Source organism: Leucoraja erinacea, chromosome 10 (genome assembly GCF_028641065.1).
Source record: "Leucoraja erinacea ecotype New England chromosome 10, Leri_hhj_1, whole genome shotgun sequence".
Classification (NCBI taxonomy): Eukaryota; Metazoa; Chordata; class Chondrichthyes; order Rajiformes; family Rajidae; genus Leucoraja; species Leucoraja erinaceus.
Genome location: NC_073386.1, coordinates 28,245,725 through 28,260,130, shown reverse-complemented (window position 1 = coordinate 28,260,130; position 14,406 = coordinate 28,245,725). Strand labels below are relative to the sequence as shown.

At 41.9% G+C, this 14,406-nt stretch overlaps 1 protein-coding gene across 1 annotated transcript in view; it reads right to left on the bottom strand.

Moving 5' to 3' along the window:
* trabd2b (TraB domain containing 2B) overlaps window positions 1-14,406 on the bottom strand; it is a 334,868-nt gene that overhangs the window by 20,873 nt on the left and 299,589 nt on the right. The window contains exon 6 of the mRNA XM_055641817.1: window positions 13,823-13,836. Coding sequence (XP_055497792.1) covers window positions 13,823-13,836 — 14 coding nt within the window. The remainder of the gene's footprint in view (window positions 1-13,822; window positions 13,837-14,406) is intronic.

The window sequence follows — 14,406 nt, the reverse complement described above, 5'->3', positions numbered from 1 at the left end:
AAGTAAGATCTTTTGTGTGTTTTACATTTGAAATTTGAAAACTATTATTTTTGCAGTTGAGCTAACTATAATTACAAAGGCAACTGGTGGAAAAAGTAAAAAAGGTTTTAGATGTAAAATCAATAACAGTCAGATGATATCTCTTGGACAATGGAATCATTTTAACAGGATGGGCTAGAAGGAAGATCCAATATGTAAAATTAGGAGGCCTGGGTTCACACTTTGCTGCATGTAAAGCAACATCTTTTCACATTGCAGGAATCGTAATTCCACAAGAGAATTTCTAGTTTTCCATTTTGGTTTTTTTTCTGATGATTTTTCCTCTACTTTCCAGCACTTCAGCACCGAGGGTTTAAAGCTATTCTCCAATTGAAGGATGAGGTTGCAGTACATGCCTGAAGGAATAGATAGTGTGTGTGGCCTTCTGGAAGATAAAATCTTCAGGATAGCAGAGTTATTCATGGAAGGCTTTGTACACCCAATTGACAGGTCAATAGTTATTCTTTGGGGTGCCCGTGAAGTACAGTGTGGGAGTGGAATACACACCAGAAAGCGGGTCGCCACTGATTTATTCAATCACAATCTACTAAAACCGTCTACCGTAATATGGCATCAATATCTTCCTTGCCACAGCAAACTAATCCATTGCCTTTGTGAAACGTATCCACAAACAAAATGAGGGATTTGGAGAGGCAGCCAGCTTTTGTCCTGTCAGACAGTACTTAGCTCATAGAAATGGTAAAGCCTGGCAGATGATCAACATGTGATCGATGAGTGCTCACCAATGAAGAATAATATAACTATTTATTGATGGTAGAGGTTCTGCCTCAAAGCATCAGAAACCCAGATTCGATCCTGACCTCGGGTGCTGTCTGTAGGGAGTTTGCATGTGGTCCCTGTGACCTTGTGAATCCCGGTGACTGTGACCGGGTGCTCCGGTTTTCTTCAGGCACAAACTAAACTACATTAATAACATTATTGTCACATATACTGAGGTACAAGGAGAAGCTCGGTTTTGCATGCTTTTCAATTGACTAAAAGATTCAGCAAAGAAGTGGGCTCTTCAGCCTTCAGAGTCCATGCTAACCATTGATCGTCTGTTCACACTAGATCTATGTTATCCCACTTACACACCCACTCCCTACACACAAAGGGCAATTTACTAGATCTATTAACCAAAACACTGCATGTCTTTGGGATGTGGGAGGAAACCAGAGTACCTGGAAGAAACCTTGCAGACACAGGGAGAAAGTGCAAACTCCTCATAGACAGTACGTAGGGTCAGTATCGAGCCTGGGACTCTGGCACTGTGAGGCAGCAGTTCTACCAGCTGTGCCACTGTGCTATCATATCAAGTAATGCTATACATCAACATGACTTCATTCAAGTTAATTGCCAATTTGTAGCTTCAAAATAATTGTACATGTACAGCCATGTAGGTGAACTCAGCTCAGGCACAGCCTTCCACTCCATCAAAAACATCCATATCATAATCATAATTGTAATCATACTTTATTAGCCAAGTATGTTTTGCAACATGCGTGGAATTTGGTTTGCCATACAGTCGACCAATAAAAAGTGACAAGACACACAAAGTACTTTTTACATAAACATCCACCAGTGACTCCTCCACATTCCTCCTGTGATGGAAGTCAGAAAAAAAGTTCAACCCCCTTTGTTCTCCCGTGGTCTGGGGCCTCGAGCCTTCTGTTGACGGGACGATCTTGGCTCCTGTAGCCGGTGATTGGGCCCTCCGCAACGGGGCGATCAAGCTTCGGCATCGGGGGATCTCAGCTCCACTGCGCCGGCGATCGGACACCAGGTCAGGACTAGTCGAACCTCTTGCTACTTTGGAGTTGCCCGACATCAGTCTCCACCCGAGACTGTTAGCTCCTCGATGTAGAAATCCGCTGGCCGCAGTTGGAGCGTTGATCCCAGGCAAGGGATCGCAGGCTTTGATGGTAAGACCACGGCCCCACGGTGGGGCTCAATGTCAGTCCCGAGCAAGGCCGGCAGCACCATGATGTTAGGCCACAGAGCGACCGGAGATATGATCCAGATAACAATTGCATCTCCAGCAAAGTAAGAGATTGAATAAATGTTTCCCCGACCTCTCCCCTCACCTCCCACATAAAACAAGCCAGAGAACATTAACACAAACTTTTAAAAAATAACTAAAAATAACAAAAAAGACAAAAATACTGCAGACCATTGGCTGCCATCGCTGATGGCGCCTCCTGGTGGCCTCAAGGCAGCAACATGTATCATCAAGTATCCACACCAAGGCTCTTCTCGCTGCTACCATTGGGCAGGAGGTACAACACCACCAGGTTGAGGAACAAATACTTTGTTACAACTATCAGATTCTTGAACCACCTTACACAACCCTAAACCTACTTCAACTATGGATCATTACAGCCCACCTCTTGCATTACCATGGGCTTGTATTTATATTTATTTTTTAATTATGTTTTTGCATATTGTTTTGTTGCTTAGTCTTCTTTTCTTTAGAATTGTATGTGTAATTTGTGTATAAATTATGTGTATTTGTTTCTCTGCGTGTTGTCTATGTGCCTGTGATGTATGCAAGCAAGACTGTATCTGTGCATCACTGTATTTGTACATATGGCGATAATCTTAAACTTGAGGTTTTATTTGTGTCACCCTACCTGTATGCATGCAATTCTTCCTATCATGTTAGTTGTACAAATTTATGCATAGGCCGCTGTTGGGGTATTATGTACAGTCTTCATTGCCATGCTATAGGAAGGATATGGTTAAGCAAGAGAGGGTGCAGAAAAGATTCACAGGAACATTGCCTGGACTGGAGAGGATGGTATAAGATTGAATAGGCTAGGGTTGTTTATCCTGGAGCAAAGGATGCTGAAAAAGTGGCCATCAGAGAGGTTTATAAAAGGGGCATAGGTAGCATAGAATCATGGTATTTTTCCCAGGATGAGAAATTCTCTAAAACAAGGACATAGGTTTGAGATGATGGGGGTAAGATTTAAAAGGGATCTGAGGGGGCAGGCTTTTTACAGAGAGAAATGGGTATATGTGTAATGAGTTGAGTCGTGCACATGTCAAGGAACAACACATATTTATTAAAGTACTCGTACAGCATTCGTCTGCAAGATGTTTTAGTAACTAGCAGCTACTCAGACTAAATTACGTAAGCAAACTCCTGATAATATAAACTGCGTAGTAGGTGGAGCTTCTACTAACAAGCACTACAATTGGTTAGTAAGAAGTAACCAATCTACAATATGGAACAAGCAGCCAGAGAAGATGGTAGAAGCAGGTGCAAATGCAGTGATTGAAAGAGTTTGTCAGGTACGTGGATAGGAAAGGTTGAGGGAAATGTGCCAAATGCAAGTAATTGAGATTACCGTAGAAAGGCATCTTGGTCGGCATGGGTGAATTAGACGGAAGGGCCTGTATATTTGCTATTTTGTTCTGCAAATCTAAAAAAAACTGCCCAGTTGGCTGATCTCCCAGAAAATATGCTGTGAAATTAACTGAATTTTCCTTCAACTCACAAAATTAAATGGAAAAACTCAACATTGCAATTATAATAAAATCAGTAGTAAACATCCGCCACATGTTTTCTTGGCTGAGGCCGGGTGAGTGTTATTCTGGCACCAGCACCCACACAGAAAATGACAAATTCAATTCCAGTCACTGTTTGTAGTACTGGTCACAAAAAGAGCAAATTTTAAATGTGATCAAATTAAGAATTCAGAATATTTTACAAAAGTTTTACAAAACTTGTTTTTGGGTAATTACAAAATAAACACCTTTAAAATCAAACATAACATTTGTAAAATAACTTTGTAAAACAAACAAAATAGAAAAGAATAACTGATCAGCCATAAATGGTATGCATTTAAATGGATGCATTTTGTTCCTCAAATATTATGTGGGATTATTTATTTTAATATATACTTTTTCCAGAAACAGCACTCCTATGAATTGGTCATATCATTCCATAAAAATAAATTGTAAATTAAAGAATCTGAGATTTATATTGCTCAACTTATCTGATTCCAATCCAAGACTATGGTTATTTACACAGACAGGCACGATTATTAAAAATCTTTGGAAGAAACTTAAGAATATCCGTGCAAGACTGACTGGTTTTGGAGATAGCAGGGCATATCTGTTGCCACTGCGAATTAATAGATCAGAGATTTTCATCTCATGGCAAGAGCTGAACATTCTACATTTGGTTTTAATTCAAGTGACAGTATCTTTTGTTTTCTTAAAATGTAGTTTTGGTGGAGAAATTGGATGGCAGTAGAAAACATCTGCTAGAATCATCATCATCTGCAAGTTGCTCATGCCTAGGTTTACGCAGTGTAGTAGCCACACAGAATTTGTGCCTCCATCAAATGACTGTAAGATCCAGCTAGCACCAACTCTATAGGTTATTGTGTTAGTGCATATCCATACAGTGTAACTTTAAGAGTGGCTAACTTAAGCTGAAGCTACCCAGTGCTGATTGAAGTGTGTAGGAAAGAACTGCAGATGCTGGTTTGAACCGAAGATAGACACAAAAAGCTGGAGTAACTCAGCGGCACAGGCACCATCTCTGGAGGGAAGGAATGGATGACGTTTCGGGAAGGGTCTTGACATAGAAACATTGACCCGAAACGTCACCCTTTTTCAGACTGAAGAAGGGTCTCGACCCGAAACATCACCCATTCCTTCTCTCCAGAGATGCTGCCTGTCCCACTGAGTTACTCTAGCTTTTTGTGTCTATCTTCAGTGCTGATTGAAGTTATGCCTCCTTCTCTTAAAAGAGAAGGCTTATTGCCTCCATCCATAGGTACAAGACATCCCAAAGATTTAATTTTACTGTAATTTATATTGGAGCATGGAAGAACGTAAGCATTCTGATTTTCCTGGCTTGTTTTGCTTGTACTTTGATTGAGCAGCAGAGAAGAAGCCTTGCAAGTGCATAGGCATCTGTTGCATGTTGAAGTTAAGTGAATACCAGGAGAGAAGTACTTAGAACATGAATGCATAGCTATAAAAATTTCAAAAGAGAGCTGGGATAAACATTTACTATATGTGCATAAATGCTCGATCAATGTACGACATACTCTAGTTCAATTAAAAACATTACATAGACTATATTATTCAAAAAACAAAATAAATAAACTTTTCCCCAATGTCTCTCCCACTTGTGATAAATGTCAGTCTCAAGAAGCTACCATAGCGCACTCTTTTGTTTTTTGTATAAAAATCCAAAAATTCTGGGACGAAATATTTGAAATCTTCACAAAATTAATTAAAATAAAACTGGTACCAAAAGCAGAATGGATCATTTTTGGAATATCGGAAGGTAACCCCGAACTAAACGTGTTTCAAAAGAACTTACTTAATTACGGGCTAATAATGGGAAAAAAGCTTATACTCAAATTCTGGAAAAATGCTCCAATACCAACAATAAAAATGTGGATTTCAAACATGTTCGAAACATTACACCTGGAAGAGATGAGACTCCTCCTAGCAGGCAAAGCAGACCACTTCCAAAAGACGTGGTCTGCATTTATGGAACTATTACAAGCATAAGGTGCGATAGTAATTTAAAAAATAAATGGCACCAGGATCTGGTAATGGGGGGCAAAAAACACGGTTGGTATATCCTTTTTTGCGGAGTTTTGTGTTATAATAGAGCGATTGTTTCTCCTTTTTTTCTTTCTTTTCTAGGGTCTATTTCCTTTTTTTACTTCCTTCTCTAACTTCTTTTCTAAGGGGCTTTCTTTTCCCAACACTTTCCTGCGCCTTCACGACTCTTGCTCACTTTCCTTACTTATTTTATTTCTACCTTTTTTAAAGCTCGAAAAATGAAGTGGTACAACAAATGTAATAAGATATATGTGATGTGTATTACTGTAATTTACTGTACTTCTAATTAAAAAAATTTTTTTTTTAAAAGAACATGAATGCAGCTTTGAAAAATGTTCCTCAGATGGAAATGTCAAAGACTAGAGGGCATAGATGAAGTTAAAGAGGGAAAGATGTTTTCATACAGCAGGTGGTGGTTGCCTGAAACAGAGTGCCAGGGCTGGTGATGGAGGCAGATATGATAGAAATGATAAGAAGCTTTTAGGTCAACAAATGGATATACAAAGTATAGAGGGATATGGACCTTGTGTAGGCAGATGAGATGAGTTTACCTGGGCATCATGTTTGGCACAGCCATTATAAGCCAGCATGGCTGTTCCTCTGCTGTACTATTATATCTTCAATGTTTTTTGAGATCTGCCTCATGGTCAATGTGAGTGAGTACTTTATCTAGTCCATTTCTCAATAATTATACCAGAAGCCTCACACTCTGCTGCCAGCTACACACCTTCACCACTACCTAATAACAATATCTATCTGACATTCATATGCCAATCATTGGCTGCTTCACAGCTTTCTCACTCCCAGCTATTCAACCAAGGCAAACAGATCACCAGATTATCCATATTTCAGATGAGAGCAAGGAGCTAAGCCGAGTGGACATTGTTTGCCTCCAAACAATAAACCATTGGTCTGATATGACAGAAATAAAATACAAAAGTTGCTTGCTTGAAATCACAGCTGCCTTTACTGTGAAGTAATCAGAAACGGGAAATTATCCACTGGTATAATTGCTGGCTCAATTAATAAAACCATTTAAAAAACTGCTAAAATTCATTGTTATATAATTATGGTAAACGATTAATACGGTTCAACGATAAAGATGCAAAAACAAGACAATAATGTTATACGTTTTAGACCATTCATTAAAGAAAGAAAATTAAACAAAGAATATACAATCTCAAATCTGTAGGATGTCGGGGATATAGAATTACACACAACATACAGCAGAGAAAGAGTCCTAGCAAGTCTTTATGGTGCTTAATCTGCCGGAGTCAGGATTATTTTATTTGACCCTCTTCGCATTTTTTTCTATTCACGTATCTCTCATCTCCTTGTCTGATTTTGAAATTTAAACTGGTTATTTCAGTAAGTTTGAGTGGTTAGAAACAACATATTTTAAGTATGCCTGAGTTAAATCAAAATTCTCTTGATTTCCCCACTGAATTTATTAGTATTTAGCTAGTATTCATGAGTGTCGGCTTTATAATCTACCACAAGAGAAATTCTCTCCACCTGCATCCTGTTCAATCCGTTCCACAAGTCACCTCCAAAATCTTCACAACACTAAAAGATAAACAATTGATTACAATAATATCTCACTTCCGATACCATTCTTGTGGTCATTTTAATTTGTGGTAATTTTAGAACTCTTTCTTCTAGAACTTACACATCTTGTTTATATTTAGGAGGCCCAAACAGTGTGCAGTGTTCTGCATGGAGCCTAAAGGGCCTGTCCCACTTTCACAACCTAATTCACGACATCTGCCGACTTTTACTCGCAGCATGGTTGTCACAAGATCATAGGAGGTCGTAGGTAGGTCGTAGCAGGCCGTGATGCTAGTCGTAGGTACTCGTGGCATCAAGTAGGTCAGAGCATTTTTCTAGCATGATCAAAAATGTCCATGAGTAAAAAAAGTTGTGAATTAGGTCATGAAAGTGGAACAGGCCCTTAACTGCATTCATATAGTCTGAACACAACTTTAGTACCGTTGAGTGAACAGCACAAGAAAGGAGCTTTGTTGATTAAGAGTGCCGTGGTAGTCTGGCGTGCAACTGAGGCCAGTCGACAACTCTCAGACACCTCCCCATACTTATTCTTGGACCATGACCCCACAGACATGCACCAGGCCTTAATGTCACACACCATTACTGACTTCATCACTTCCGGCTCACTGCCCCCTAAAGCCTCCAACCTTATCATTCCCCAGCAAGGCCCGATATTATCTTCTCCCCAAAATTCACAAACAGAACTGTCCTGGCAGACCCATTGTTTCTGCTTGTTCATGCCCTACCGAATTAATTTCCACATACCTCGACCCCATCCTTTCCCCCTGGTCCAATTATCTCTGTTATGTACAGGACACCTCACACGCTCGTCGTCTCTTCAATGACTTCCGTTTTCCAGGTCCCCATTCCCTCATCTTTACTATGGATGTCCAGTCACTCTACACCTCCATCCCCCATAGTCAATAGTCAATTTTATTCATCACATACACCCGAAGGTGCAGTGAAATGAATTTGCCAACAGCGGTATAATTAAAAAAGAACACACAATACACAATAAGATTCAACACAAACATCCAACACAGTATTCTTCACTGTGGTGGAAGGTACAAAGTTCAGCCAGTCTTCCTCCTTGTTCAACGTGGTCAAGGCCATAAAACCCTCTGCAGTTGCCGCTACGGACGGCCGAATGTACAGGCCCTCTCGTCAGGATGGTCGAGCACACTCCGCGGCTTGAAGGTCCTGAATCATCACTTTCTTACCGGAGACTGTGGCTTCAGGATGTTGTAGGCCACAGGCTGGAGGTCGGAGCTCTTCTCTGGCTATCCCCGGCGAGGGATCCCAGGCTCCGGATGGTAAGTCCACGCCACGTCCCCGGCTAGAAGGTCCACAGACCGCGGCTTCAGGATGTTATAGACCGCGGGCCGGCGGTTGGAGCATTCCCTTCTGGCGACCCCCGGCAAGGGCTCGCCCGCACCGCGATAAAAAGTCCACGCTGCGCCCGCTGCTGAAACTCCGGGCCCGACTGTGGGAAAGGCCGCTTCAATCCATGCTGTTAGGCCGTGAGGGAGGCCACATGGAAAAAGTTGCCTTCCCCCGTCCCCCCCTTCACCACCCCCCACACAAGGCACACCGAGAGACACTGAAACAAACATTTGGGCACACTGAAAAAAACAAAAAAAGGCATAATAATGAACACGCTACTGGCAAGGCAGCCATCTCGCAGCGCCCCCACCTGAAAAGGCATTTTGTTTCTTCCTCGAGCGCAGAACCAAACAATTTCCGTCCACCAATACTCCTCTCCGTCTAGCAGAGCTGGTCCTTAACCTCAACAACTTCTTCTTCGACTCCTCCCACTTTCTCCAGATCCAAGGCATAGCTATGGGCACTCGCATGGGCCTCTTTGTAGGGTACATTGAACAATCCCTGTTCCAGGCATACACTGGCCCTATCCCTGAACTCTACCTCTGCTACATTGATGACTGCATTAGTGCTACCTCCTGCACCCATGCAGAACTCACTGACTTCATCAACTTCACCACTAATTTCCATCCTGCACTCAAATTCACGTAGGCCATCTCTGACATCTCCCTACCATTTCTTGATCTCACCGTCTCCATCACAGGAAACAGTCTATTGACTGACATCTACTACAAACCCACTGACTCCCATTGCTCTCTTGACTACACTTCTTCTATATAACAATAACCATATAACAATTACAGCACGGAAACAGGCCATCTCGGCCCTACAAGTCCATGCCGAACAAATTTTTTTCCCCTTAGTCCCACCTGCCTGCACTCGTACCATAACCCTCCATTCCCTTCTCATCCATATGCCTATCCAATTTATTTTTAAATGATACCAATGAACCTGCCTCCACCACTTCCACTGGGAGCTCATTCCACACCGCCACCACTCTCTGCGTAAAGAAGTTCCCCCTCATATTACCCCTAAACTTCTGTCCCTTAATTCTGAAGTCATGTCCTCTTGTTTGAATCTTCCCTATTCTCAAAGGGAAAAGCTTGTCCACATCAACTCTGTCTATCCCTCTCATCATTTTAAAGACCTCTATCAGGTCCCCCCTTAACCTTCTGCGCTCCAGAGAATAAAGACCTAACTTATTCAACCTATCTCTGTAACTTAGTTGTTGAAACCCAGGCAACATTCTAGTAAATCTCCTCTGTACTCTCTCTATTTTGTTGACATCCTTCCTATATCTCTCCCTTCTTCTTGTAAAGACTCTACCCCCTACGCCCAATTCCTCCGTCTACGCCGCATCTGTGCCCAGGACAAGGTTTTTCATACCAGGGCATTGGAGATGTTCTCATTCTTTAGGGAACGGGGTTTCTCCTCTTCCATTATAGATGAGGCTCTCACTAGGATCTCCTCGATATTCCACCACTCCGCTCTCACTCCCTCTCTCGTAACAAGGACAGAGTCCCCCTTGTCCGTTGTACACAGTATATAATCCTCCAACATTTTCGCTACCTCCAAATGAATCCCACTACTGGCCATGTATTCTGCACTTGGTGTCGACCCTTTCTGCATTCCACAGAGACCGTTATCTCCGTAACTCCCTGGTCAACTCGTCCCTTCCCACCAAAACCACCCCCTCCCCAGGTACTTTCCCCCGCAACCGCTGAAGATGCAACACCTGTCTCTTTACCTCCCCCTGGACTCCATCCAAGGACCCAAGATCTTTCCAGGTGAGGCAGTGGTTCATTTGTACGTCCTCCAACCTCATCTACTGCATTCGCTGTTCCAGGTGTCAACTTCTCTACATCAGCGAGACCAAGTGCAGGCTCGGCAATCGTTTAGCTGAACACCTCCACTCAGTCAGCCTTAACCAAGCTGATCTCCCGGTGGCCCAGCACTTCAATTCCCCCTCTCATTCCTAATCTGACCTTTTTGTCCTGGGCCTCCTCCATTGCCAGAGTGAGGCCCAGCACAAATTGGAGGATCAGCACCTCATATTTCACGTGGGTAGTTTACACCACAGTGGTATGAACGTTGACTTATCTAACTTCAGGTAGCCCTTGCTCTCTCTCTTAATCCCCCCTCTCCTTCCCAGTTCTCCTACAAGTCCCACTGTCTCCGCCTACATTCTTCCTTTGTCCTACCCCCTCCCCTGACATCAGTCTGAAGAAGGGTCTTGACCCGAAACTTCACCAATTCCTTCTCTCCATAGATGCTGCCTCACCCGCTGAGTTTCTCCAGCATTTTCTGTCTACCTTTGTTTATTATTTAATTGTTACTGACCTCCTGCACACTTGGGACAATTTTACAACTCTACTGAAGCCAATGAACCTACAACGCCGCACGTCTTTGGAGTGTGAGAGGAAACCAGAATGCTCGGAGAAAACCACATGGTCATAGGGAGTATGCAGACAGCACCAATAGTCAGGATCAAACTGGTGCTGTAAGACTGCAACTCTACCGTATGCCACAGTGCCACCCCAACTTTGGTTATTTTGGTTAGATTACTCATCATTTCCCTTTTTTCTCTTGGCGTGGCCTGTTATACTCATGTATAATATAATTTGCCTGGATAGCACACAAAACTGTTTTGATAATAATAAATCAATACCAATGTTGATCAAACAAATAAGATCAGACTATATTACAATGCAAATCTGGATGGAATTGGCTGCAGATGGAACATGGAACAGTATAACACTGAAACAAACACTTTGGTCCACAATGTCTGAGCTGAACATGATTCCAAGATAAACTGATGCCATCTGCGTGCACATGATCCACATCCCTCCATTTCCAGCATACCCATGTGCCAAAGAAAATAACCCAAGCCTGTCCAATCTCTCTTTATTGCTAATACCCTCTAAATACAGGCATTATTCTGGTAAACCTCCTCTGTACCCTTTCCAAAGCCTCCACATCCTTCCTGTATTGGTGCCAACCAAACTGCATGCAATACTCCAAATGCAACCTAACCAAAGGCCTATAAAGCTGCACCTGACTTTCTAATTCTTATATTCAATGTGGGATAAAAACCCACAGTTCCCCATTGTAATGATGGTGAAACTCTGAATGTCAAATAATAACTGTTACTTTATCGTGAAATAGGCAGCAAGCTTGACCATCATCGTCAGGCACAATTAAATGTGGAAATCTGGGCATTACTACTCGCGATTCGCTGCTTTTTCACACGATGAGGTGCTTAGCTCCCTTCTTCAGCATGGCTGTGGTCTGAAAAAAGCATCAGGTATTCTCCTAGCAAAAATAAGCCTCAAAATGTTACATGAGGTATAAGTGAGCTTTCCAAACAGTACTAAGCCACGTTTGCTTCACAGTAACCTCAAAGGCATGTTTTATATTTAAATTGTAAAATAGTAACATTTCAAAAATTTAATGGCAAATATCAGCAGATTTAGGGTGTGTCTGGGAGCGTACTGTGAGAAATAAGACCACTGGTAACCATAGAGGTAGGTAGGTCTGGTCCCTTACTTATTAACGAAAGCATGGGTGTTGGTGGCAGATTACACTTTTTTCTGGATGCATGGTATAAGTTAACATCAGATACTTATATCCTAAGCAGTATCCAGGGATACACGATAGAGTTCTTACAACCACGTAATCCTCCAGTCCAGCATGTACCAAACAGAGTGTTCAGGCTTAAGGGCAAAGATAAAGCAAAAGCACATGCTGAACTGCAGAGACTCCATAAAATGGGGATAATTGAACAAACCCAACACGAACTTTAGAATTTGTGACCAACATTTTTATTAAACCTAAGAAAGATAGTGATTGCCGCATCATCATAGATTTGAGTAATTTGAATGTTTTTGTAAAATATATTCACTTCAAAATGGAAACCTTTGCTACTGCTAAACTATTAATCTCCAAAGGTTACTAAATGGCAAGCATTGATTTAAAAGATGCTTACTATTCAGTACCCATAACAGGTGACCACAGACGTTATTTGAAATTTAATTGGATGGATCAACTCTGGCAATACAGAGCACTACCAAATGGCCTTACTTCTGCACCTAGGTTATTTACTAAAATATTAAAACCAGCCTTAGCTTTCCTACGGGAACATAAACACATTGTGATGGTTTATTTGGATGATATCCTTATATTGGGCAAAAGGGTAAAACAAGCAGAATTAACCATAACAGCCACCATACAATTATTTGAAAGTCTAGGATTCATTATCCATCCAATTAAATCTAAATTGAAACCTTCAACAACAATGGATTTCTTGGGATTTACCATTAACTCAGTTCTTATGTCAGTGACTTTGCCACAAGACAAAGCAATAGCCCTCGAGGAGGATTGCAGCAAAATCATTGACACAAGAAAACCATCTATTAGACAGGTGGCGAGAATGATTGGCAAGATAATAGCAGCTTTTCCAGCTGCACAATTCGGACCTTTATATTATCAGAATTTACAAAGGGCAAAAATAAGAGCTCTAAAATACAATGGAGGTCATTTTGATAGACCTATGGAACTACCAAAAGAAGCCATATTAGAACTACAATGGTGGAAAGAAAACATTAGGCATTGTTCCAATCCAATCATTATCAGCAATCCGTCTATCACACTACAAACGGATGCTAGTGCTCTCGGAAGGGGTGCCACGGATTCCATCACCAGCTGTGGTGGGAGATGGAATGAACAGGAGTCATCATTACTACACACTTTGGGCATAAATTATTTAGAAATGTTGGGAGCTTTTCACGGCCTTAAGTCATATTGCTTAGGGTTATCTCACCAGCATGTGAGATTACAAATTGATAATACCACTGTGGTAGCATACATCAACCACATGGGTGGAAACAAATCGACATCATGTGACAATCTGGCAAACAAGATCTGGCAATGGTGTATCCGCAGAGGAATTTGGATATCAGCTACCTACTTACCAGGTAGACAAAACTTAGTGGCAGATACCAGGTCACGCAAATTCAATGAGAACATCGAATGGATGTTGGATAAAAAAGTATTTGCTGAAATTACTGCACGATATGGAACACCAGATGTCGATCTATTCGCATCCAGGTTTAACCACCGAGTGCCAAAATATGTATCATGGGAACCAGACCCTGGGGCAGCAGCTGCAGATGCTTTTTCGCTGCATTGGGGGAAATTGTTTTTTTATGCATTCCCTCCCTTCTGCCTCATCAGTCGGGTACTAAGTAAGATAAGACAAGACTCTGCGTCTGGTATCTTAATAGTACCCGATTGGCCTACCCAACCATGGTTCCCAGTGGTACAGGAGATGATATTAGAACCTCACATCACCATTCAACACAGACCGGATCTACTGGTAAATCCAGCAACTAGGACAAGTCATCCTTGTCATCGTCACATTAACGTTTTGGTTTGTAGAGTCTGAAAGCTCCTTTATTACACCTGGGCTTAACAACGAGAGCTATGAACATGATCGCTGGAGCCCAACGAGAGTCAACAAAAAATCAATACCTAGTATATATCAGAAAATGGCACAGGTATTGCAACCAGAACAACATTATCCACAGACCTATGAACATTCAACCGGTATTGGAATTTCTGGTAAATTTACACCATGACGAACGACTTACGTACAGCGCCATCAACTGTGCCAGAAGTGCCCTGTCTACCTACCTCTGGAGAGAAACGGAACGACAGCCTGTGGGGTCACACCCTTTGGGAACCAAGCTCATGAGGGGCATATTCAATGCTAACCCTCCTAAGGCCAGATATTCCCATATATGGGACGTTGGCATCATTCTGAATCTACTAAGGAACTGGACTCCA